Source organism: Ictalurus furcatus, chromosome 2, assembly GCF_023375685.1.
Source record: "Ictalurus furcatus strain D&B chromosome 2, Billie_1.0, whole genome shotgun sequence".
NCBI classification, from domain to species: Eukaryota; Metazoa; Chordata; class Actinopteri; order Siluriformes; family Ictaluridae; genus Ictalurus; species Ictalurus furcatus.
Window position 1 is genome coordinate 20,576,927 of NC_071256.1, and position 26,904 is coordinate 20,603,830.

At 43.2% G+C, this 26,904-nt stretch overlaps 1 protein-coding gene across 1 annotated transcript; it reads right to left on the minus strand.

Annotated features, from left to right (window-relative positions):
- Positions 1-7,161: 7,161 nt before the first annotated feature.
- sgsm3 (small G protein signaling modulator 3) lies at positions 7,162-26,557 on the minus strand. Its single transcript, XM_053652532.1, has 21 exons — positions 26,375-26,557; positions 23,288-23,345; positions 22,643-22,728; positions 22,168-22,231; positions 20,140-20,342; positions 19,942-20,049; positions 19,662-19,805; positions 19,104-19,299; positions 18,855-19,000; positions 16,846-17,079; positions 14,937-15,119; positions 13,989-14,144; positions 13,820-13,874; positions 13,642-13,691; positions 13,397-13,549; positions 13,245-13,315; positions 12,923-12,971; positions 10,972-11,057; positions 10,741-10,863; positions 10,422-10,482; positions 7,162-8,371 (listed from the first exon to the last, which is right to left on the minus strand). The coding sequence occupies exons 2-21, from the start codon at positions 23,292-23,294 to the stop codon at positions 8,288-8,290; spliced, it is 2,259 nt and encodes a 752-aa protein (XP_053508507.1). The 5' UTR covers positions 23,295-23,345; positions 26,375-26,557; the 3' UTR covers positions 7,162-8,287.
- Between the last annotated feature and the right edge of the window lie 347 nt (positions 26,558-26,904).

Here is a 26,904-nt window from a genome sequence, read left to right on the forward strand (position 1 = left end):
TTTATTATTAAAGTTGTTAGGCACTTTATTTCCACTTATCAAATATTTTCTTGATTTTTATTGAAAATAAATGTCTTTCAGATCTGAAATGTGATGGAAAAGGGAGAAGAGTGAGTTCGGTAAAAGGCAGATCTGAACTGGGGGAGAACGTGTTAAAGCTACACTACATACAACCTACACCACTGTACATGTTAAGTAGAGCACGTTTTTTTAATCTTGCGTGCTCCAACCAGATATTGCCCACCATTTTCAGCAATGTAAAAAAAAGGGCGGGGGGGGGGGGTGTGCATTATATATATACAGTATTTCACAAAAGTGAGTACACCCCTCACATTTTTGTAAATATTTGATTACATCTTTTCATGTGACAACACTGAAGAAATGACATTTTGCTACAAGGTAAAGTAGTGAGTGTACAGCTTGTATAATAGTGTAAATTTGTTGTCCCCTCAAAATAACACACAGCCATTAATGTCTAAACCACTAGCAACAAAAGTGAGTACACCTGTAAGTGAAAATGTCCAAACTGGGCCCAAAGTGTCAATATTTTGTGTGGCCACCATTATTTTCCAGCACTGCCTTAACCCTCTTGGGCATGGAGTTCACCAGAGCTTCACAGGTTGCCACTGGAGTCCTCTTCCACTCCTCCATGACGACATCCCGGAGCTGGTGGATGTTAGAGACCTTGTGCTCCTCCACCTTCCATTTGAGGATGCCCCACAGATGCTCAATAGGGTTTAGGTCTGGAGATGTGCTTGGCCAGTCCATCATCTTCACCCTCAGCTTCTTTAGCAAGGCAGTGGTCGTCTTGGACGTGTGTTTGGGGTCATTATCATGCTGGAATAAATGCTGGGATCATACTCTGCTTCAGTATGTCACAGTACATGTTGGCATTCATGGTTCCCTCAATGAACTGTAGCTTCCCAGTGCCAGCAGCACTCATGCAGCCCCAGACCATGACACACCCACCACCATGCTTGACTGTAGGCAAGACACACTTGTATTTGTACTCCTTACCTGGTTGCCGCCTCACACGCTTGACACCATCTGAACCAAATAAGTTTATCTTGGTCTCATCAGACCATAGGACATGGTTCCAGTAATCCATGTCCTTAGTCTGCTTGTCTTCAGCAAACTGTTTGCGGGCTTTCTTGTGCATCATCTTTAGTAGAGGCTTCCTTCTGGAACGACAGCCATGCAGACCAATTTGATGCAGTGTGCAGCGTATGGTCTGAGCATTGACAGGCTTTCAGATCCTCGGAGAGTTCTTTGCCATGAGGTGCCATGTTGAACTTCCAGTGACCAGTATGAGGGAGTGTGACCAAATTTAACACATCTGCTCCCCATTCACACCTGAGACCTTGTAACACTAACAAGTCACATGACACCGGGGAGGGAAAATGACTAATTGGGCCCAATTTGGACATTTTCACTTAGGAGTGTACTCACTTTTGTTGCCAGCGGTTTAGACATTAATGGCTGTGGGTTGAGTTATTTTGAGGGGACAGCAAATTTACACTATTACACAAGCTGTACACTCACTACTTTACATTGTAGCAAAGTGTCATTTCTTCAGTGTTGTCACATGAAAAGATATAATCAAATATTTACAAAAATGTGAGGGGTGTACTCACTTTTGTGAGATACTGTGTGTATGTATGTATGTGTGTATATATATATATATATATATACACACACACACACAATTTATCATAATAACAAATACATTGTATACGAGAATATAAAAAAATTATTCAGATATTCAAATTACACTTGATAGATTCAATATATTTTTATTTTCATGATATATTATCTGCAAGAGGGAACGAATAATGTGTGACGTCACTGGCCACTGTAGCCAGCTTCTGGGGGTGTTTCTGTTTAAATCTTTGGAATGTTTCTGTTTATATCTTTGGGATGTTTATTTTCCAAAAAACTTTCAAGCAAGCTCCAGACGTGCGACTTTTACACTGCGATTATTCCTACAAAACTGCTTGGATTATTACTGCACCATCTCTGGGATTAAAACTGCACCATCTCTGGGATTATTACTGCACCATCTCTGGGATTATTACTGCACCATCTCTGGGATTATTACTGGACCACCTCTGCTTCGTCTACGATGAACTTCGTGGGAGAAGAGGTGATGGCGGTCCAGGAGGAAGAGCCTCAGCCCGGATGGAGCGGACTGTACGACCCCTGGAATGGTGAGTTTCCGAGTTTTCTCGTTTTCAGTTAAACAAGTGTTTAAAACACCGCGTTATTACAATAAAATGCTCACATTTGCACTAAACAGGTGGAAACGCGATCAGGAATATCATTAACAGCGTCAAGAGGGTTTTGGTAAATGTGTGTTCGTTATTGTTCGGCTAATTGTTTTACATCCATGATAATTTAGCCTGTTAGCGGGGCTTGTTAGCACTTGTTTTGTGTTTGCTATCTTGTTAGAAAAGTCCGCTATTTTTCCTTCAAGTTTACTAAAAGTTTATCAAAGTCAAATAGTTACGCTGAGGAGGAACATTAGCGAAGCTAAGATTAGCTAGCTGGCTAGTTAGCATGGTTAATGCTGCTAAATAATTAATTTTCAGTGTTCAGGGGTTTTGTGTAATTTTTATCGGGCTGTAAACAGTGAATAGAGACTTGGGAAAGTAATAATCGTGTTAAAACAGGTGTAAATACTCAATAAGATGAACTGTGTCCTAGCGTATTAGCTAGTTGTTCATCTTTGTGATTCAGCAACTTCTGTACAACTATTAGGAAAGAAAACTGTGTTAAAGTGGGCAGAAATTAAGTTATAAACAGTGTTACAATAGGCAAAAGAGTTCAAACATTTAGTAAAACATTTCTAGAAATGTTAAGAGTGTAATAACTAAGTTTAAAAATGTTTTTATGGTCGGGATTGTGGTATTTAATCGGTTTTAAAAACACACAAGCAGGTGGTGAAAACTGAAGGAAATAATTATTCTTTGTACAGAATTGTCTTTGCACATCTTTATGTATATCTAACAAAAGCAATCAAACATGAAATTTCCTAATTGTTCTTGTTTCTGATATTTTTGAGAACGAAAAGTATTGTTAAAGTTGTTAAAAGCTGAGAGAGACGGACAGAGAGAGAGAGAGAGACACACACACAGAGAGAGAGAGGCACAGAGAGAGAGAGAGCTGCTGTGAGGAAATGCAGCTGACTGAGAAAAATAAATAATAATAAATCTGACCAGAGTGCAGTGCTGCTTAGGCAAAAATAATAAGATGTTTGGTTTAATTCTGGTCAGCGATGCTTTATTCTTCATAGCTGTCGATGTGTAATAAAGAGGAGTTGTGTGATTTAGGAGAAAGAGGGAGCGAAGAGTTTTTGGGGAGCCACAGATGGACACGCAAAAGATGTCAACCATTGGGGATTAGCAAATAAACAGTAATATACAGAAACGTAGGGCGCACGGAGGCTTAGTGGTTAGCAAGTTCGCCTCACACCTCCAGGGTCGGGGGTTCGATTCCCACCATGGCCCTGTGTGTGCGGAGTTTGCATGTTCTCCCTGTGCTGTAGGGGCTTCCTCCGGGTACTCCAGTTTCCTAAGGCAGTCTCCTGTAAGAAGCCCATCCCCTTTGAGAATCATACCCCCTTTTAGAAGCCCATCTGCTTTGTGATTCTCATCCCTTTTAAGAACATCCCCTATAAAAAGACCAACCCCTGTGAGGAGGCTCTCTCCTATAAGACAAACCCCTGTGAGGAGGCTATCTCCTGTAAGAAGACCATCCACTGTGACGAACCCACCCCCTTCTGTTACGCCTGCGCCCCTTCCTCGTATCAATGTCAACTTAACTGACTTTCTGGCTGGTCAGCCTTATCTTGTAGCCCACATGTTGATTCCCGTCCAAAACCGGAGGAGGAGGAGGAGGGATGAAGAGGACAATGAGAAGCCACTTCTAGTAGAAGGCCTGTTGAAGAGGAGGAGGAATTTATCAGGAGGCCCATCCGAATCCGTTCTAGTTTAATCCCCCCCGTCATAAAGTGTGTTGTAAGTATCAGTGGTAAGTGTTTAACACCTAGATTCCAGCATTAGTCTTTTATTATTATTATTATTATTATTATCGTTGTTGTTATTATTATTAATGTTGTTGTTATTTTATTTGTGCTTAGTATTTCACTTGTAGGCTCTTGCAGTAATGCTTTTTTAATTATGTGTGATTTGTATTTAACCCCTAGACTACAGCATTAGTCTTTTTTTTTAAATAATGTATAATTTATTATGTATATTAATTACATTTATATGGCTAAAATGTGTAGGTTAATCAAATTAGTATGGTATATTCATGTAAATATGTATATATGTATATATTTATATAAGTTTTAAAGATTAAGTTGTTTACTAGTAAGCAATAAGTCAACAGACAAATGCAATAGGCACAAAATACTGAAAGACAAAAATAGACAAAAATACTGGCACAAAACTTGTAAAAAGTATTTTCTGTAAATAAACATAAATTAGAAACCAAGGAATTACTACAGTGGTATTAAATATAATTAAAAACACTATATTTACTTAAAGCTACTGTAAACAGCTTTTCAAATTGAACTCAGCTCAATGGAAAAGAAACTCTTACAACATGAGAAATGATAATGGGGTTTTTTCATTTCTTTAAAAACTATGTTATTTGCACAAAAAAAACAATAACAAAAAAAAAAACAAGCACAGATATCATATTCATATTACACAGCAAAATCCCCAGTGTTGATTGAACAGCCAGAGTGTTGAAATTACACCCTACAGTGTTTATGTAAGTCCATTGGACACAAATGAACACTCTGCGTGTTAATTCAACACTAGGGATTTTACTGTGTATAATAAAAACAATACAGTTCAGCTCTTCTTCTTGGTGCTTCTTACCAAGTAGTCTCATGTGTTTTATATAAGACAGATGAATGAGCAGATCAGAAATGTAATTACAGAACAGCACAAATCCTATACAAAATACCACCAGTATGAAAGAAAATAAAGGAAACCCTAAACATCGGGTCTCAACAATCTGAAGGAAGGAGCGCACACCTACACACACACAGAGAGAGAGAGAGAGAGAGTGAGAGAGAGAGAGTTATGTTAATAGCGGAAAATGGGCCTGTATCATGAAGCTAGTTGAACAAACTCAAGGTTACGGGATTAGTTTCGAGTTGACAAAACCAAACCAATCCAGTCAGGCTTTATTTATTGGAAACATGACGCTGGTTATCAACTTTCTCTGTCAACTCAGGCTTTGATCCTTAAATTATTATTAGTCCACGAGTGCGTGCACATAAACGCGTGACGTCGGCACCGAACAGCCAATAGCGTTCAACATGGGAAAAAGCAGGTGTGCCTACTTCCGGGTGAAAAGCAAGAAATGATTATGCGGAAATATGAGGAATTTAAACCTACATTAACCGTAAAAAGCAACACCATTGCGGCTGCCAAAGCTCGAGAACATTACTGATAGTGTAAATGCGTAAGTTTACTTTTATAGGCTCACAATGAGAATAAACGGATTGAAAGTTTATAACCCCAACATCTTTCATGTAATTTCATTTAATATAAATGCAAATTGTTTTAATGAAATGTTTCTCTGCGAAGTTCTCTTCTTACAGTGTGCGCGGGGGAGTTGAATTAGCTACGTTACTTATATGTCACTTTGCTCACAGCTAATTGGTCCAAATTGGGTTTGAGTTCTCTTACCCAGAACATCACCTGCCCCGGAACAGGTTAGCAGCTAAAGACCCACCTCTTCCGTGAACACTTAATTAACCCCTAAAATGCCAACTCCACATTATCCTATAAAAAAAAATAAAGAGATTTAAAAAAAAAAAAAATACTCTGGCTCTTACACCTCTACTCTGTGCACTTTGATTCTCTAGAACTCAATTATAAATCTTGTATAGTAGCGCTACATGTTGTTCTCTGCTTGATATATTGTTTTGCTTGTATTTCCTCATTTGTAAGTCGCTTTGGATAAAAGCGTCTGCTAAATGAATAAATGTAAATAAACTGTAAACTGACTGATATACGTTCCAATCAAAGGGAAATTTGATAAAAAGAAAGATACAGGGTGTCAAACCTAAATCATGTTCCTTTATTCTCCACGATTTAAATATATTTAAAAAGGGACGTTTAAACCGAGTGTGTACGCTGAAGTGGTTCCTGCTGAATTAGTTTTGAGAAGATGAACAGTTGTTCTGTAAATCATTGTGGTTCTATGAACACCAGGGGGCGATGTTTAACACCTGTAGATCTTCACACTTGCAGCAACCACAGAGAAGTAACGAAACTACACCACGCTGAAGGGTTTCTCCAGGACGCCACATCTCAGATCTCAGGTTTCTTTGTTTTCTCTGGAGTGTGATATGAAAACTAAACCTGCGCTTGTGATTATGTCTCGACTTCTCTAACCTACGGTGTGAAGAAAATCTTCACCAAATTGGGTTCATGAGGCTGAGACATTCACCTGAGCACAGGTTTCATTTTCCTATCACACTCCAAATCTGAGGAAAATGTTTGTTTGCTCATGTTAAGGTTCTGATACATGTTGAAAACAGGAGCCTCGTATCTCAGGTTTAGAGTGTGATTGGAAAACGAAACCTGCGCTTCTGTTTATATCTCGGCCTCCCTAAGCAATGGTGGGAATTTGGGGGAAAATTGGAGGGTCAAAAATTTTCCACAAGTTCCCAACATTGCTTAGGGAGGCCGAGGTATAAACAGAAGCACAGGTTTCGTTTTCCGATCACACTCTAAACCTGAGATACGAGGCTCCTCTTTTCAACATGTGGGGAAACCTTCACATGGGCAAATTTGACATTTTCTACAGCTTTACAGTGGGACTGGAAAACAAAACCAGACTTCTTGTTTGTATCTTTACCTCAGTAACCCACAGTGTGAATTGAGGGAAAGTCTGAGAAAGTTGAAAATTTCCCACAAAAAAACATGCGTTGGGGGCAAAAACCTCTCACTGTTGCTTTCTGAAGCTGAAACATAAACAAGAGTACAAGTTCTGTAGGTTTCCATTTCATATTTCTGATTAATTCTGGTCAATAAATATATGCACAGGTTTTGTAAACATTAAAAATCGGCAGGAATTTGTTCAGGGAAAATTTTAGCACATAGAACTGTGACAAAAAGTAATCACTGTTTCTAAATCAACCAGCGAGTTACAGCAAGAGGATATTGGAATTGGGATCTGAGCTTGGGAAAAGCTGAAACTCAGAAGATTAACCCTAACTTCTATCTATATTAGGGAGTAAGGGTTAGGGGATAACAGTTGGGGAGTAAGGTAGAACAGCAGTAATGAGAAAATAACAGAAGATTCTCTTACAGATTTATTTTGTTCTACATGATCAGTGTACACACACACACACACAGTGAGGAAATGCTCTAGAGCCCTGTGGGTTCTCCATGAGAATACGTCACACACCTGATACCTGATAAAACGTGATTATTTTTTAAGCATTTGACCCGACCCGGTCCAGAGTGAGCACTCAATCCTATAACCATCTGAAACCCCATGGTGCTCCGTTTGAAGAACACTGATCTCAGTGCGGTGCCCTCTGCAGGACACGGCAGTGACTTACAGCAGAGGAGTGTGAGAAAGGTGATGTAAAGACTGACCCCAGAACAGCACTTTAACACATTTACACCCAGACTGTTTACTCTACAAGTCAAAAATAAATGGGTGGAGAGAGAGCGAGAGAGATATGCAGGACACGACAGAGACGTCCTACAGAGACATGTTAGAAAATACACTCTAAACTCCACACGTCAGAGAAATGAGCATCGCACATCATCATAACTGATCAGCTGATTTTCATAAACACATTTTTACACCATTCCTGAAAAAAAAACCTGAAATGAGTGAACAGACCTGAACAAGTGTTCAGTTCATCTACATTATATACACAGAGCTCAGGTTTCACACTGAGGTCCTACATAAATGCTGGAACTTCCCCTTCACCAAATAACAGAAATAAATCAGGAAGTGTGTGTGTGTGTGTGTGTGTGTGTGAGAAATTGAGAGGAATGTCTACAGAAATATAGAAACTGCTCTGAGCATGCTTAGTTCTTCGTGTTCTCCAGCAGAGGAACATCAGAAGTCCTTGAAGACATGTTGAGACCACAGCTGAAAAGCTCTGCTATATGAACACACCCACCCACCCACACCCACACCCACACACACACGTTCCTCATTATTATATAAAGCTGCTTACATGTCACTTTTGGTATCTAAAGAAACAAGTGTGTGTGTGTGTCTGTGAATGTGTAGTTTTTATCTATCCATCAATGTCCCAGCTGAAGAGGTGATGTTTGACCAGCATATCCTGAACGCCCTCCTTCAGGGGTCTCTGCTCCTTTTCCTACAGAAACATAGAGAACATGATATGGTGCACACACACGCCACACACACACACACACACACCCTGCAGCTGTAAAGCATCTGCACTGTCCACTTGCCATGTGCCGAAAATCACACAGTCACCTCACAAGAGATAAAACAGCGGGGTGAGTATCATTATGAGAAAATATCAGGGTTTATTATAATTATTATATCAGTAATTAGAGCACATGACTAGTGTCCACTACTCAGCGCAGCAGGAAAAGGAAATTAATCAACGTCAATGAATGAATTGTCGAAGCTGGAAGCGGATCTGAAGCCTCTCATTCAACCACAGCAGAGACAATAAGAACAAACAGCACTGATCAAATCCTCTCCCCATTTTCTTTACATTTTTATTAGGCCTGTGCACGGACAGTCAACTGAGTTACCATGGTAACAGCCCCTAAATGTCCTAAAGTTAATATAGAACGTAAAAATAAAGTAAATATAGTGAAGAGAGAAAGATGTGAATGATGGAGCAGAGAGAATCAGAATAATTACTGTGCCACAGATAAACAGTATGTGGTGGGTGAGGGGGCACATTTACTTTCACAACCACACCAAGGTGAGGTGTGTATCTCTGCAGCCTGAAGCTGAGGCGGAGCAGCTTAAAAAAAAAAAGGCAGTACGGCTCTAAAGAAGCGGAGCATAGACAGTATATGCAGAGATACATACTTGACCAAGAGGGCTGAAGTGTGTTTATTAAAGGAGCGGGGTTATATAGTGGGCGGGACATGAGTTAGTTTAACTCTGGTGTGAGAAGGAGGAGGAAATAGGGAGGAGGGACACATCCCAAAGCAAAGCCCACTACCGGTGCACACACACGCGCGCACGCGCGCACACACGCACGCACACACGCACGCACGCACACACTGTGGAGTGACTGAGTTCATTTACTTTCAGTCTGGGCCTCGGTTCGGTTCATTATTCACAAAAGGCGGGTGAGATCAGGGCACACCTTCTCTCTCACAGCACTCTGTGAGTGTATGTATGTGTGTGTGTGTGTGAGGGAGGGAGTGTATAGACCCCTTCTGGGTTTTTACACAGAAAGAGATGTACACACAACCTGGCTGCAAAAAGACACCTGTTACTACTGAGTTATAATCTGAGTGGAATTATATTTAGGACGGGACTGATGCTAAAATATTTTCCATTTATTATCGGAATATGGATCAGCTCTGAATCACGGGGAGTGTCTATTCGGCTAAACTAATACTCTAACATGGCGTAATTGTAGAAGATCCTTACGGCTCGGCGTCCTATCAGTGGCTACATGATGGTAAGCGGTACTCTAACCTGCAGTGACCACACACACACACACACACACACACACACACACACACACAGAGCGTTTATACTGGAGAGAACCTGAAGTCGCACAAGTCTCCTGATAATATAGTTTGTGCGAACGTTCAAGACGTAATGTTTTACCGGTTTGAGAGGACATTGTCGTGGTGCTTGAAGCTGTGGTGCTGCTCAAACACATGCCACTAACCCATCTGTAAGCTGAATTAAGTTAGTTAGCTGTTCTCTATATTCTGTATTTTTTTGCAACCAGGACGTGTCTCACACTGAAACATCACCTTACTGTTTCCCATTTACAAACATTTTAGTCCTTTTATTTCACTCTCAATCTCATCACTATATAGATGATTCTTCAGGGGGGTTAGAGAACACGAGGGAACTGAACTTTGAATCTCATCACCGGGCAACTTTTACTAGAACCGTAGTGACGTGAACAGAACACGAGGGTCCGACTCATTTTACCTAAAGATCCCAACTAAAGAGGTGATGTTGCACCAAGACGTCCACCACTTCTGATTTCAGAATGGGAGACTTCTGGAACAGCACACACACACACACACACACACACACACACACACACACACACACACACACACACACACACACACACACACACACACGATCCTGTGCTCAGCTTGTGTGGACGAGTTTGTGTGGAATACACCAAAATGATGATGATGATGATGATGATGATGATGATGATGATACAAATGAAGGAAAGTCACCTCTTTTTTGGCAGGAAGTTCACAGTCCTGTGAGAGACTGAAGGAAAACTTGGACAAAACTCTGAAACAGAAAAAAACATCAGATTCATGCTGACAGAGAGAAGACTATTTTCAAACATTCCTATAGTTAATAAAATCTCTGTTATAAGCATAAACAGTGCCACCAGCAGAGGGCAGTGTAACGAGTTCCAGGCTGAACAGCCTCAGCAGGTAATATATCATATTAATAACATCACTGTATCCTGGTGTGTTAACAGCTGCTGCCTAAAGTGTTTCATTACATCATCATTCTTAATTTAACTGTGTGTGTGTTGTTTACCGGAGTTCACACTTGATCTGCACCCAGCCAGGACTGCGCAGGAATGACCATGGCTGATACCACTTCTCTACTGCTGAGATACTGGAACACAGAACCTCCAACCACAAGTGCAGAACCTGCTCACTGTAACACACACACACACACACACACACACACACACACACAGATTACAGGGATGAGAGGAGAGATCTAGAAATAAGGATAGAGGGAGGAGAGGAGAGATGTACATACTTCAGTCCCACACAGATGAGTGAGCGGAACTTGACGTCCATCTGTGCGTGTGCAGAGTCGTGACTCATATTTACACTCTGTACAGCCTGAAGAAAGAGAGAGAGGATTTAAAGTCTCACACATGACTTTAAACCATTAAAGTGTGTTTTTGATTAATTTGAAGGCCCAGGATTAACACAAAACCAACTGGGATCATCTTTGCACTCATACCAGGATACATTACATATATTACATACATATATACATATTATATATACACACACACACACACACACACACACACACACACATATATATACATATTATATATACACATACATATGTACATATATACATTATCTCACAAAAGTGAGTACACCCCTCACATTTTTGTAAATATTTGATTATATCTTTTCATGTGACAACACTGGAGAAATGACACTTTGCTACAATGTAAAGTAGCGAGTGTACAGCTTGTGTAACAGTGTAAATTTGCTGTCCCCTCAAAATAACTCAACACAGCCATTAATGTCTAAACCACTGGCAACAAAAGTGAGTACACCCCTAAGTGAAAATGTCCAAATTGGGCCCAAAGTGTCAATATTTTGTGTGGCCACGATTATTTTCCAGCACTGCCTTGACCCTCTTGGGCATGGAGTTCACCAGAGCATCACAGGTTGCCACTGGAGTCCTCTTCCACTCCTCCATGATGACATCACGGAGCTGGTGGATGTTAGAGACCTTGTGCTCCTCCACCTTCCATTTGAGGATGCCCCACAGATGCTCAATAGGGTTTAGGTCTGGAGATGTGCTTGGCCAGTCCATCATCTTCACCCTCAGCTTCTTTAGCAAGGCAGTGGTCGTCTTGGAGGTGTGTTTGGGGTCGTTATCATGCTGGAATACTGCATACTGATCATACTCTGCTTCAGTATGTCACAGTACATGTTGGCATTCATGGTTCCCTCAATGAATAGACGTATGAGTGCTGCCAGCATTGCTGCAGAGGTTGAAGGGGTGGGGGGTCAGCCTGTCAGTGCTCAGACCATACGCCGCACACTGCATCAAATTGGTCTGCACGGCTGTCGTCACAGAAGGAAGCCTCTTCTAAAGATGATGCACAAGTAAGCCCGTGCACAGTTTGCTGAAGACAAGCAGACTAAGGACATGGATTACTGGAACCATGTCCTGTGGTCTGATGAGACCAAGATAAACTTATTTGGTTCAGATGGTGTCAAGCGTGTTTGGCTGCAACCAGGTGAGGATTACAAAGACAAGTGTGTCTTGCCTACAGTCAGGCATGGTGGTGGGAGTGTCATGGTCTGGGGCTGCATGAGTGCTGCCGGCACTGGGGAGCTACAGTTCATTGAGGGAACCATGAATGCCAACATGTACTGTGACATACTGAAGCAGAGAATGATCCCCTCCCTTCAGCGACTGGGCCGCAGGGCAGTATTCCAGCATGATAACGACCCCAAACACACCTCCAAGACGACCACTGCCTTGCTACCTTGCAACCTGTGATGCTCTGGTGAACTCCATGCCCAAGAGGGTCAAGGCAGTGCTGGAAAACAATGGTGGCCACACAAAATATTGACACTATGGGCCCAATTTGGACATTTTCACTTAGGGGTGTACTCACTTTTGTTGCCAGCGGTTTAGACATTAATGGCTGCGTGTTGAGTTATTTTGAGGGGACAGCAAATTTACACTATTACACAAGCTGTACACTCACTACTTTACATTGTAGCAAAGTGACATTAATTCAGTGTTGTCACATGAAAAGATATAATCAAATATTTACAAAAATGTGAGGGGTGTACTCACTTTTGTGAGATACTGTATACACACACACACACACACACACACACACACACTCCCCAGTGTGAGATCACAAAATGAGGACATACATAGCCCTGCCCCCATATCTGCACAGAGAACGAAGTGAATCTAATAAAACCTCTGAATGACTCACTCTGTACAGCAGCTCCTCAGGAGTGAGAACTTTCCCATCTTCATCTAACCTGGAGGAACACACACACACAGAGAGAGAGAGAGAGAGAGAGAGAGAGAGAGAGAGAGAGAGAGAGAATATGAGAGTTTTATTATACATACAAGGATGTGCAAAGAGACTTTCATAATTTCATAATAAATATTTTCTTTCATTTTCACGGCCTTGTGCTTTTGTACACAGTCGATTAATGCTGTTCATCTGCGATATTTTCAAACCGTAATGCTGAGTGTGAGATGATTGTGAGAAGCTGAACCATGCGCTGTGGGCGGAGCTAAACTCTCACCTGTAGGTTTTACACAGCACCAGTCTGGAGTAAACCGAGTTAAAGTCTCTCTCCACCTCCCGACTCGCTGCCTGCCATCAGACAACACTGATTAACACACACACACACACTTTAAAGCACAGACAGTCATTTGAATTCCTAAAATGTGGCACCTCCTCAATGAAAAGCCAGGGGTGGCAGGGCCCTCCCAGTAGAGAGGGCTTCTTCAGACCATGCTGAAAAATGGCCTTTAGAGCAGGACACAGTGTTCCCCGAACCAAATCTGTTACAGCCTCCGTTACAGAGTCATCACCTGCCAGGGAATACTGACACACACACACACACACACACACACACAGAGTTTTTACACTGAAAACAGTTTACACAAACACCCTCAGGAGTTTATTCATTTATTTACCTCTTTACTCCGTTCATCCAGGATTTCCACAAATTTAGCTGGAAACCAACCTGGAACAATACGGAGCAACATGTTATTCAGAGACACACAGCACCAGGTGCACACACGCGCACACACGCGCACACACGTGCACACATGTGCACACACGTGCACACACGTGCACACAGTGCGTACCCACCCCTAAGGCCATTCAGCTCTCCCACCCAGCAGTGCTCGTCCTTCTGAGAGACGATCTGAGAGGGAGAGCAGAGACCACAGAACACACTCAGCTGGGAATAACAGATAACACAAATAATAGTCGATTTTCCACAGCACAAATGTATGGTTCAGGTAGCCCAGAAACGTACTGTGATGATGTCATTTTTTCTGAAACCCAGCTCGTCGTCTTCATGGCGCTCAAAATCCAGCAGTGCTTTAGCCCGCCTCCTGCGATTCCGAGACACCACCAGGAAGTTCTCGTGGTCACGCTGATGACTCTCCATGGAGTAGTCTGGGGTCAGGTCCTGATATGAAAAAGAGAGAGAGAGAGAGAGAGAGAGAGAGAGAGAGAGAGAGAGAGAGAGAGAGAGAGTTCCTGTCGCTGAATGAGTGACAGTAATGATACGGCTGAGGGCAGAACTCCTACACAGCACTCCGTTAAATTAGAGAAACTGCACAGATCATTTTAGTTCTGCAGGACCCGAACAGAGTATGAATAAAAGAGTGACAATAAGAGTGAAGGAAAATGGTTTAACCAGAACAAACACCGAGTGAATATCAGGGACATGAGCAGCTATAAGGTTTAATATGATTTATGACTGTCAGTCAGAGGACTCAGTGACTAAAAGACTCAGTGAGTCAGTGTGTATGGTGATGATGATGAAGGACTCACCATGGTGCAGTGGTCAGTTTGTATGATGATGATGATGATGATGATGAAGGACTCACCGTGGTGCAGTGGTCAGTGTGTATGATGATGATGATGATGATCTCACCTAGATGCAGTGGTCAGTGTGTATGATGATGATGATGATGATGATGATGATGATGAAGGACTCACCATGGTGCGGTGGTCAGTGTGTATGATGATGATGATGATGATGATGATGAAGGACTCACCGTGGTGCAGTGGTCAGTGTGTATGATGATGATGATGAAGGACTCACCATGGTGCAGTGGTCAGTGTGTATGATGATGATGATGATGGACTCACCTAGATGAAGCGGTCAGTGTGTATGATGATGATGATGATGAAGAACTCACTGTGGTGCAGTGGTCAGTGTGTACGATGATGATGATGATGATGAAGGACTCACCATGGTGCAGTGGTCAGGGTCAAGGCAGTGGAAGTGTTCTGCGGTTCGAGTGATTGCTTCCCTCAGCGCCGCCACCAGCTCGGTCTGTTTGATGTTTTTGGCCTTGAGTGCCTCAGCCTCGTCCTCTCCAAACAGCAGAGAGCTCAGTGTGGACTTCCTGCGCAGACTCTGTCTCCGAACAACCTGGAGGAGGAAGAGGAGGAAGATGAGGAGGAAGTTAAACATCTGATACATACAATTCATCCGGAAATTATTCACAGCGCTTCACTTTTTCCACATTTTGTTGTTACGGCTTTATTCCAAAATGGATTAAATTCATTATTTTCTTCAAAATTCTACAAACTATACCCCATCTTGACAACATGGAAGAAGTTTGTTTGAAATCTTTGCAAATTTATTAAAAATAAAAACAAAAAAAAGCACATGTACATAAGTATTCACAGCCTTTGCCATGACACTCAAAATTGAGCTCAGGTGCATCCTGTTTCCACTGATCATCCTTGAGATGTTTCTACAACTTGATTGGAGTCCACCTGTGGTAAATTCAGCTGATTGGACATGATTTGGAAAGGCACACACCTGTCTATATAAAGGTCCCACAGTTAACAATGCATGTTAGAGCACAAACCAAGGCATGAAGTCCAAGGAATTGTCTGTAGACCTCCGAGACAGGATTGTATCGAGGCACAGATCTGGGGAAGGGTACAGAAACATTTCTGCAGCATTGAAGGTCCCAATGAGCACAGTGGCCTCCATCATCCATAAATGAAATAAGTTTGGAACCACCAGGACTCTGGCTAGAGCTGGCCGCCCGGCCAAACTGAGCGATCGGGGGAGAAGGGCCTTAGTCAGGGAGGTGACCAAAAACCCGATGGTCACTCTGACAGAGCTCCAGCATGTCTCTGTGGAAATAGGAGAACCTTCCAGAAGAACAACCATCTCTGCAGAACTCCACCAATCAGGCCTGTATGGCAGAGCGGCTAGACGGAAGCCACTCCTCAGTGAAAGGCACATGACAGCCTGCCTGGAGTTTGCCAAAAGTCACCTGAAGGACTCTCAGACCATGACAAACAAAGATTGAACTCTTTGGCCTGAATGGCAAGCATCATGTCTGGAGGAAACCAGGCACCACTCACCACCTGGTCAATACCATCCCTACAGTGAAGCATGGTGGTGGAAGCATCTGGATCGAGGGAAAGACGAATGCAGCAATGTACAGAGTCATCCTTGATGAAAACCTGCTCCAGAGCGCTCTGGACCTCAGACTGGGGCGAAGGTTCATCTTCCAACAGGACAATGACCCTAAGCACACAGCCAAGATAACAAAGGAGTGGCTACAGGACAACTCTGTGAATGTCCTTGAGTGGCCCAGCCAGAGCCCAGACTTGAACCCGATTGAACATCTCTGGAGAGATCTGAAAATGGCTGTGCACCGATGCTCCCCATCCAACCTGATGGAGCTTGAGAGGTCCTGCAAAGAAGAATGGGAGAAACTGCCCAAAAATAGGTGTACCAAGCTTGTAGCATCATTCTCAAAAAGACTTGAGGCTGTAATTGGTGCCAAAGGTGCTTCAACGAAAGTACTGAGCAAAGGCTGTGAATACTTATGTACATGTGCTTTTTTGTTTTTTATTTTTAATAAATTTGCAAAGATTTCAAACAAACTTCTTTCATGTTGTCATTATGGGGTATAGTTTGTAGAATTTTGAGGAAAATAATAAATTTAATCCATTTTGGAATAAGGCGGTACCATAACAAAATGTGGAAAAAGTGAAATGCTGTGACTACTTTCCAGATGAACTGTATGCAGTTCACATGGAATGTTTTCATAAAGACTGTTTTTAAATGGGGTGTGTGTGTTTCGCATTACTGAGGCTGGTGTTGAGAGTGTGTGTGTGTGTGCACTTGCCTTATTGAGGCTGGTGTTGAGTGTGTGCGAGTTGTTGGAGTTGAGTTGTGTCTGTTCAGCCAGGATGTACGCCAGGTGTTTATGTCTTTGAGCGTCCAGTGTGTCCTGAGAGAGCGACCCTGCCAGTCTCACTGCCTCCCCGAGCACCACCGCGCCGTCCTCCAGCTGACTCGGCAGGTCCGACAGCGTGTTAAAGATGGACGCCGAGTTCTCGGATGACACCAGCTCTTCCTCCTGCACAGAGGAACCAGTTAGAGGAGAAAAACTCTGGTGAGAGACAGTAACGATGTGGATGTGGGCGTCGCTCTGACACCTGCCTGGAACCTCAGCGAATTAGCAAACACACACTCACACACACACACAAACAGAGCTTATTTTAGTCCTGCATGGACACGGTGATATCCACAGCAAGCAGGAAGTCAAATCAAGTTCACTTTCTTCAAATTAATTCTTAGAACTCTTTGACCTTAAATTCTAAGCTACCCTTAAATGGTTCCACAGTTTCACTCCTGAGCCATCAGTCCTGAAATAAAGCAATTAGCAGTTCTATTCTTTAACCAGCTAACATTGAAGTAACATGGAAGTATCATGACGTGATTTATAACCATTATAGTCATGACCTCTATATGAAGACAAAACCTTCTTCCAGCTGCAAGTCATTATAATGGCCAGTTTAATCAGCTTGCAGGATCAGACTTCTTCTGATTGATTTTACTGTCTTTTTGCTCCTAACAGGCTCTCGGAGAGAACGGTGAGGAGACTCGGGGTCACGACCCACAGCTACTCGATGTCTGAGACTCTTCCAACCCATCAATCATTTTGTAATTAATCAAACTATTTGCTGCAAGATGAATGCGCAGTGATGCACTAAACACAGCGTGTAGCCGAGGTCAAACAACATTATCCAGCACGAGTGTGTGTGTGTAAACTCAGAGATGTGAAATAATTAGGCCACCCTAATGATGATGTTCCAAAAAAAAACAAAAAAAAAAAAAAAAGATTATTGAATTGGTTCTTTCTTTCTCAGGGGTAAAGAGAGAAAACCAAAACATTTCTCACTCTGAATGGAAATAAAATAAAAGCACGTGCTGTGCATAAGTATTCACCCACATACTTTTCCCACATTATGTAGTGTTACAGCCTCAAAATTATCTGGACTTTTTTTTGGGACTAATTTGGACACAAAACAGCCCATAATACTGAAGCAGGTGAAAAAAATCAATATAGTTTGTACAATTATTTACAAAAAAACCCAAACAAACATAAAAGTCAGTGCAAAACCCTGGTATCACCATAACTGCAGTGAAACATGGTGGTGGTACCATCATGTTGACTTCCCCTTCATTCTCTGAATAACAGTCCTTTCTCTGAATAATTTTTATTTGAATCTTTACCAGGAACAGGTGTGTTTATATTGAGGTCACAGGACTTTCATTACAAACAGACTGACTCCATTCAGCTAATTATGACACTTCTGGTGAAAGCTAATTCAGGACTTTTACAAAAACTTTTACAACTTTCATTTGTAAATAATTAATCAAATTATATGGATGTTTTCCTTACACTTCAATATTATGTGCTATTCTGCATAGATTCAAGGCATAAAATCCCATAAATTCCATTACAGTTCCAGGTTGTCACACTACAAATTGTGGAAAAGTTCAATACTACTTATGCACAGCACTGTGGATAGGCCCGTGTGTTTAATTAAATCAGGTGCAATGCTTTAATAAACTGTCTGATGACCTTTAAACCCATGAAGCCCTGTGCTTGAACATCCTCTCTGATCTCTGAAGCACCACTCATACACAACACCTCTGGTGATCCTCTGAAATACTGACCAGGTGCTTCACTCAGGTACACAAATCTTTCATTTCTGCTCTGAGTGTTAAATCTCACAGGGCTAATGGACATAATTACTGCTGGAACACCATCATCACCTGTAGCGTTTTGTGTCTATAGTGTGTTTAATGTTTATAGTGTGTTTATAGTGTGTTTAGTGGACTCACCTTGATCTTCAGCATGCCCAGTGTCACCTGGAAAAGCACGATAGAACCCTCATAGAAGAGCAGATCCCAGATCCGGAGCAGAACCCGGATATCCACCACACTCGCAAACGAGGTGAGGAACCAGTGCAGGGTAATGAGGGAAAGTTCTGTGGAGAACAAAACACACTTTAGTCTAACGCCTTATTCAGATGATATAAATAAAAATCTCCTCTGTGATAAAGACGTTGTGTGTGCGCGTGTGCGTGAGACCGATGTCGTGCTCCTGCAACAGGCGGTCCAGACGGGGCAGGTACTGGACGATGAGCTGGCGTAGGACACGCTGGTCTGTCTGCACCCCCAGCAGGGTGGAGGAGAAGTACGATGGAGGTAGCAGGTCCTCAATTAAAGCACACATCATCCACAGAGTGTCTTCTTCCTCCAGGAACAGCAGCAAACACGACACCACCTACACACACACACCCCAACAACAACAGTAGTGAGTGTAAGGTCACCACTAGTGCAGTAAAGACAGTAAGACAGTCACTGAGCACTACAGTACGGAGGATAAACTGAGAACAACATGCATAACATTATACACTCATTAATATTCAGTATATAATTGTAAATGTAGTTATAGTTGTCCATATAGTCCATATGGTTCTGTTCCTGCTATTGACATATCACCTTTAAGTAAAAAAGAAAAACCTAATAACTAACGAACAACTAAAAACAATACAGCAAGAGAGAGAGAGTTATAGATAGACAGACAGACAGGGAGAGAGATGCACAGAGAGAAAGACAGACAGGCAGACAGGCAGGCAGTCTCACCATGCCGGTGCCTTGACAGTAGCCGATGTCTGGGTAGAGCCAGGCCAGGCCTCTGAGAACCCGTCTGAGGCGTGGAACTCCCACACTATTCAGAGTACTGAAACAGGCGTTAGTGGGCATGGTGCGCAGAAGATCCTTCTCTATCTGTGGAGAAAACACACACACACACACACACGTCCTCTATAATACAAGGAACAGGTGAAGCTGTGTAATAAAGGTTAACACAGCAAATTCATTATCCATCTGTACTTTGGAGTATCAGAGCTGTGTGTGTGTGTACCTGTTTGGCTGCTGTAGTATCATCGTTTGAGCTGTTCTTGATGATCTCTCTATAAGAAATGTCTGAAGTCCTCTTCTTCTGTAGAGCTCCTGACAGACGCATCCATAACTAACACAGACAGAGAAACAAACAGCAGAGTAAAGCAACAATGTAGTCTAGCTCCCTGCAGCATGCACACACACACTCACATACACACACCTGGGGCCTCATACTGTGCGGTATTCCGGCCAGGACAAGCGAACGGAGGCGATCGGAGCGGGGCAGGATGGGAGAGATCAGGTCCCAGGTGAGATCTCCCACTGTGTGGTTGTGTGTGAACTCCAGGTGGGCCTGCCAGCGCAGTCTCTGCTGGGGGTCTTCTCTCTGTGGAGCTCCATGCCAATCACGTGCCTCCACCCCATCTAACACACACACACACACACACACACACACACACACACACACACACACACACACACACACTGTATATACAGTATCTCACAAAAGTGAGTACACCCCTCACATTTTTGTAAATATTTGATTATATCTTTTCATGTGACAACACTGAAGAAATGACACTTTGCTACAATGTAAGGTAGTGAGTGTACAGCTTGTGTAACAGTGTAAATTTGCTGTCCCCTCAAAATAACTCAACACACAGCCATTAATGTCTAAACTGCTGGCAATAAAAGTGAGTACACCCCTAAGTGAAAATGTCCAAATTGGGCCCAATTAGACATTTTCCCTCCCCAGTGTCATGTGAATTGTTAGTGTTACAAGGTCTCAGGTGTGAATGGGGAGCAGGTGTGTTAAATTTGGTGTCATCGCTCTCACACTCCCTCATACTGGTCACTGGAAGTTCAACATGGCACCTCATGGCAAAGAACTCTCTGAGGATCTGAAAAAAAGAATTGTTGCTCTACATAAAGATGGCCTAGGCTATAAGAAGATTGCCAGGACCCTGACACTGAGCTGCAGCACGGTGGCCAAGACCATACAGTGGTTTAACAGGACAGGTTCCACTCAGAACAGGCCTTGCCATGGTCGACCAAAGAAGTTCAGTGCACGTGCTCAGCGTCATATCCAGAGGTTGTCTTTGGGAAATAGACGTATGAGTGCTGCCGGCATTGCTGCAGAGGTTGAAGGGGTGGGGGGTCAGCCTGTCAGTGCTCAGGCCATACGCCGCACACTGCATCAAATTGGTCTGCATGGCTGTCCTCCCAGAAGGAAGCCTCTTCTAAAGATGATGCACAAGAAAGCCCGCACACAGTTTGCTGAAGACAAGCAGACTAAGGACATGGATTACTGGAACCATGTCCTGTGGTCTGATGAGACCAAGATAAACTTATTTGGTTCAGATGGTGTCAAGCATGTGTAGCGGTAACCAGGTGAGGAGTACAAAGACAAGTGTGTCTTGCCTACAGTCAAGCATGGTGGTGGGAGTGTCATGATCTGGGGCTGCAGGAGTGCTGCCGGCACTGGGGAGCTACAGTTCATTGAGGGAATCATGAATGCCAACATGTACTGTGACATACTGAAGCAGAGCATGATCCCCTCCCTTCGGAGACTGGGCCGCAGGGCAATATTCCAGCATGATAACGACTTTTGCCTTGCTAAAGAAGCTGAGGGCGAAGGTGATGGACTGGCCAAGCACGTCTCCAGACCTAAACCCTATTGAGCATCTGTGGGGCATCCTCAAATGGAAGGTGGAGGAGCGCAAGGTCTCTAACATCCACCAGCTCCGTGATGTCATCATGGAGGAGTGGAAGAGGACTCCAGTGGCAACCTGTGAAGCTCTGGTGAACTCCATGCCCAAGAGGGTTAAGGCAGTGCTGGAAAATAATGGTGGCTACACAAAATACTGACACTTTGGGCCCAATTTGGACATTTTCACTTAGGGGTGTACTCACTTTTGTTGCCAGTGGTGACATTAATGGCTGTGTGTTGAGTTATTTTGAGGGGACAGCAAATTTACACTGTTACACAAGCTGTACACTCACTACTTTACAAAGTGTCATTAATTCAGTGTTGTCACATGAAAAGTTATAATCAAATATTTACAAAAATGTTAGGGGTGTACTCACTTTTGTGAGATACTGTATGTATATAAAACACAGTCCTGGTGAAGAAGCTCCTCAAACATATTAGCATTACAGACAAGCAGGAAACATGGGATACTCTTTAAAATAAAAAATAAATAAAAAATAGAATAGGAAAGAAAGAAAAAGAAAAAGAAAAAATCCTTACCTTCGCTGTCGATCCGGAAGCCGAACTCGTCATACTGAGAATCTGATTCCAGATTTTGGTCTTTCTGTAAACATGAACATTTAAGTTCAGCAATTAAAAAGCAGTGAAGTGAAATAATATTAATAATAATAATAATAATAATAATAATAACAACAATAATAAGAGTAAATGTGTGAATCAGTAAGGGAATGTTGAGTGCAGGTGAGTGAGAGTGATAGAGTGTATGTGTGAGAGAGAGTAAGTGAGACAGAGAAAGTGAGAGAGAGAAAGTGAGTGTGAGTGAGTGAGAGTGAGAGAGAGTGAGTGGGAGTGGGAGAGTGTGAGAGAGTGAGAGTGGAGAGTGTGTGAGTGAGAGAGTGAGTGAGAGAGCGAGTGAGTGAGAGAAAGTGAGAGAGAGAGTGTGAGTGAGAGTGAGTGAGTAAGAGTGAGAGAGAGAGTGAGTGAGAGTTTGAGTGTGAGTGAGAGAGAGAGATACCTGATGGTGTTTGGCAAGGAGGTCCTGAGGCCACATGCTGGGAGTGAGTGCGGAGAACGGACCTCCGGGGGCCGGAGCGTAACTACCTGTACATCAAACACACACATGCGATTTTAAGTCTATAAGTTAACTAGATAAAAAGAATTCATGAATAAACACTGTGCTGACATTAAGGCAGTGTCATATAATACAGATATGGTGATAAATCATGTCACGATTTAATTTATTTAAATACTTCTATACAGTGATCTTTCTCATGTATCGTAAAAACATCTGCAGGTATCATCATCATATATTACTGTTGTATCGCTCAGCACTAGTTCACACTACATGTAGATGGTTTTTTTTTTTTTTTTTTTTTTTTTTTTTTTTTACAGCCAGTGGAGGCTCTTATTCATCACTTGACCAATCGGGTCACAGCTAAGTGGGCGTGACAGCCAACAGCCAATCACATCTCTGATGGAGAGCAGGTTCATTCGTGTTACTGAGTGAATGAGCACAAGCGGATTTTAATCTTTACACAGAGACGGAAACCACATGATTAATATTAATACACATAACTAGCAAGTTAGCCAGCGTTCTTATGGTTACTGTGTGTCATTATAAACACAGCTCTATCCTGATGATGTGAAAGTGAGGAGGTACCTGACATGGCGGAAAGGTGGGAGAGAGACAGGAGATCCAGAGGGAGGTTCACTAAACTCTGAAAACCAGGAGAGAATACAATCAACTAAATCTCTTTCTCTCTCACACACACACTCACAAACACACACACACACACACACACACACTACTTCCTTAACCCTGTGAATAGAGAAAGAGGAATGCCATTTTAAAGGGGATTTCAGATAAAGATTTCTCAGCTTCTCATTTTCCTTCTTCCTGTTCTCATATGTCCTAATTTCTCCTAACACACACACACACACACACACACACACACACCACCCACCCACACACCCCCGTGCTGATATTAACAGAAAGCGTTGAGGAGGATTCACTGAAACAGGAACCAACACCAGTAAAGAACCTAAAAACTTCTACTGAGGAATTTGAGTTCTCTTCACAGTTGAGGAACAGTTTAGCGCACCATGAGACATGTTATGGTCATGTGACTTACTGATAAGACACGCCCACCACTACAAGACAGAGGCTGCATCCAAAATCACGTAATGAATTCGATGGAGTACCTACTGCATTGCTGTTGAAACAGTGCGTACTAATCAGTATGTGTGCAACCGCTCCATAGCAACTGCACTAACGGCAAAATGCACATCAGGAAAGTTAACTGAATTAGTAATGTAATGTGGGCGGGGTTAACAGGCTGAGGTAAATTCGTTACCGTTAGCTTGGCCGGCTAAGGCATGATGGAGATCAAAAAAAAGTTTTCAAACGCTGTGACAACAGTTTTCTTATTTAAACCTTCAACAAGTTAAAGATTTATTTGGGTATTGTTAAACAAATCCTGTTTAACCCAGGTTAAATACTTAAAAAGAGTATTCTGCCATTATTTTCTGAGCTCGTCCGCACCGGTCCCGTTGCATTATGGGATTTTTGACTCGCGTAGTGTCCATCGGATGCACACTGCAAAATCTCACCGGAAGCAGTATGCCATCCAGGTTTTTCTCACCTACTGAGAACTTGGACATACTACCCCTCTGGCGTACTGCTTTTCACCTACTGTGTAGTAGGGTAGTACGCGATTTCCGACGCAGCCAGAGAGAACAGTGTACAGGAGGACGAGGAAGTGGGAATGTCTGATTCAGGAACAAACACAGTTAACTGAGATTAAACAGGACGGATCTGAGACTCACTGGTTTTTATGTTTATGTTTCAGCAGGATGTACAGATGTGTGTGTGTGTGTGTGTGTGTGTGTGTGTGTGTGTATGTGTGTATGCAAGGGAGAGAGAGAGAGAGACCCACCATAGACAAACACAACCCAACCTTTCACTACACACACAAAGGAATCTTTGCTAACACACAAACCAGCTCAAATGTTGAACACACACTAAAACAAGTTCACACAGAGCAGCAACACAGGCTGTGTACAGTACATGCAACACATCACTGTATAAAAGTAATGGCCCCCCACTGAAGGCAACACATTCTGGGATTCTGAAATGCTTCCTACAGAGCGTGTGGTCTGATCTTTCTTCAGTTCCCCGCTTAGGACTTTACTTCCTGCCTGAGATTCGCTCAGAAGAAAAAAACAACCTCAGCGTGGCTTTATCTTTTCCTTTCATACTAAATGTGTACAGAGACCTTAGGAAGAATAATAAATAAAGCTGGAATGAAAGTAGCAGAGATCACTTGTGTGTCTGATAATCTAATCTGAGAATCTATGCTAATCCAATCACACTGATTAGTGCCTTATTTCATTCACTTTAACTCATTAGCTTTGGAAGATTATATACACAAGTGTACAGCTACTGTTGTTTCTCATCAGGACAAAAAAAAGGCTCCATTTCACCTGGACTACACCCCCTCCCGTCCCCGTACACGTGGACTACACCCCCTCCCGTCCCCGCGCACCTGGACTACACCCCCTCCCGTCCCGCGCACCTGGACTACACCCCCTCCCGTCCCGCGCACCTGGACTACACCCCCTCCCGTCCCGCGCACCTGGACTACACCCCCTCCCGTCCCCGCACAACTGGACTACACCCCCTCCCGTCCCTGCACAACTGGACTACACCCCCTCCCGTCCCGCACACCTGGACTACACCCCCTCCCGTCCCCGCGCACCTGGACTACACCCCCTCCCGTCCCCGCGCACCTGGACTGCGCACCTGGACTACACCCCCTCCCGTCCCCGTACACCTGGACTATACCCCCTCCTACCCCGCACACCTGGACTGCGCACCTGGACTACACCCCCTCCCGTCCCACGCACCTGGACTGCGCACCTGGACTGCACACCTGGACTACACCCCCTCCCGTCCCCGTACACCTGGACTATACCCCCTCCTACCCCGCACACCTGGACTGCGCACCTGGACTACACCCCCTCCCGTCCCACGCACCTGGACTGCGCACCTGGACTGCACACCTGGACTACACCCCCTCCCGTCCCCGCACAACTGGACTACACCCCCTCCCGTCCCCGCACAACTGGACTACACCCCCTCCCGTCCCCGCACAACTGGACTACACCCCCTCCCGTCCCCGCACAACTAGACTACACCCCCTCCCGTCCCCGCACAACTAGACTACACCCCCTCCGGTCCCCGCGCACCTGGACTACACCCCCTCCGGTCCCCGCGCACCTGGACTACACCCCCTCCCGTCCCGTACACCTGACTACACCCCCTTCAGTCCCGTACACCTGACTACACCCCCTTCAGTCCCGTAAACAGGTGAGTCCTGCTCAGGTAAATTATGTACACGTTTCATGAATAAATAAAGTCTGTTTGTGGTTAGTAGCAAACTCTGAGAGACTCCTAAACATCTGATCTGCAAAATATCACATCAAGAATGCATTATAGCAAAAATAAACAATAATAAAAGGTATAAAAGTTATTTTTTTAAAGCATAATTAACATTAATGAGCAGCTTCGCTATTAATGACTTTACTAACCTGGACTTCAAAAATCAGCCGGATAAATAATATTTAACACTAAATGATATCACGACATTTTCTCCATTCCTCCATCTCTACCTAAGACACTAACTAATCAGCTAACTACTGCTAACAGCTAGCATACCCGCTCCAGAAAAGTAGAATAAAACCTCACCTTTTACACCATGACTAAGCTCCACCTGCACACACCTCCACCCTCTGTATCAGTGTTAATGTTAGTGTTAAATGGAGCTGTTTAGCCGGTTTGTTAGCCGATGATGCTAACGTCCTAGCTTTAGCTCCGAGTCCAGCTCTGTTTTGTTTTGCGTCACGGACCCGTTCGCCTGCTGATCTCACACGTGTTCCTCCGCACGAAAATGTGGTTCCACAGCCAGCGAAGAGACACGAAGAGAAACAAACAGGAGAATATTTCAGTATTTCGCTTTTTACTCATTTGTGTTTGTTATGTTTTTACACCCAAGTGTGAAAACAACGATAAAGCTATATTTCTGACCCCAGGAGAGTGTTCCATATGGATGGGATTTCCTTCAGTCACAGTAAATATCCCTCCGCTGCCTCCAGCTAACTGATGACGTCAGCGTTCAGCCTTTAGTGTGCGTGTTCGTTAATTTAAATAAAAGAAAAGAAAAGATTTTCTTTTAATTGCATACAGGAGGATTAAGACTATACTTTAAAAAACTATTA

What these genes read in the sequence shown, in the direction of transcription:
- sgsm3 (XM_053652532.1), bottom strand. An exon ending in TCCTTGCCAAACACCATCAG is followed by an intron (nt 22,232 to 22,642) that starts GTATCTCTCTCT and finishes TCATGTTTACAG; the next exon opens with AAAGACCAAAATCTGGAATC. An exon ending in CTTCCGGATCGACAGCGAAG is followed by an intron (nt 20,343 to 22,167) that starts GTAAGGATTTTT and finishes TGTGTGTGTTAG; the next exon opens with ATGGGGTGGAGGCACGTGAT.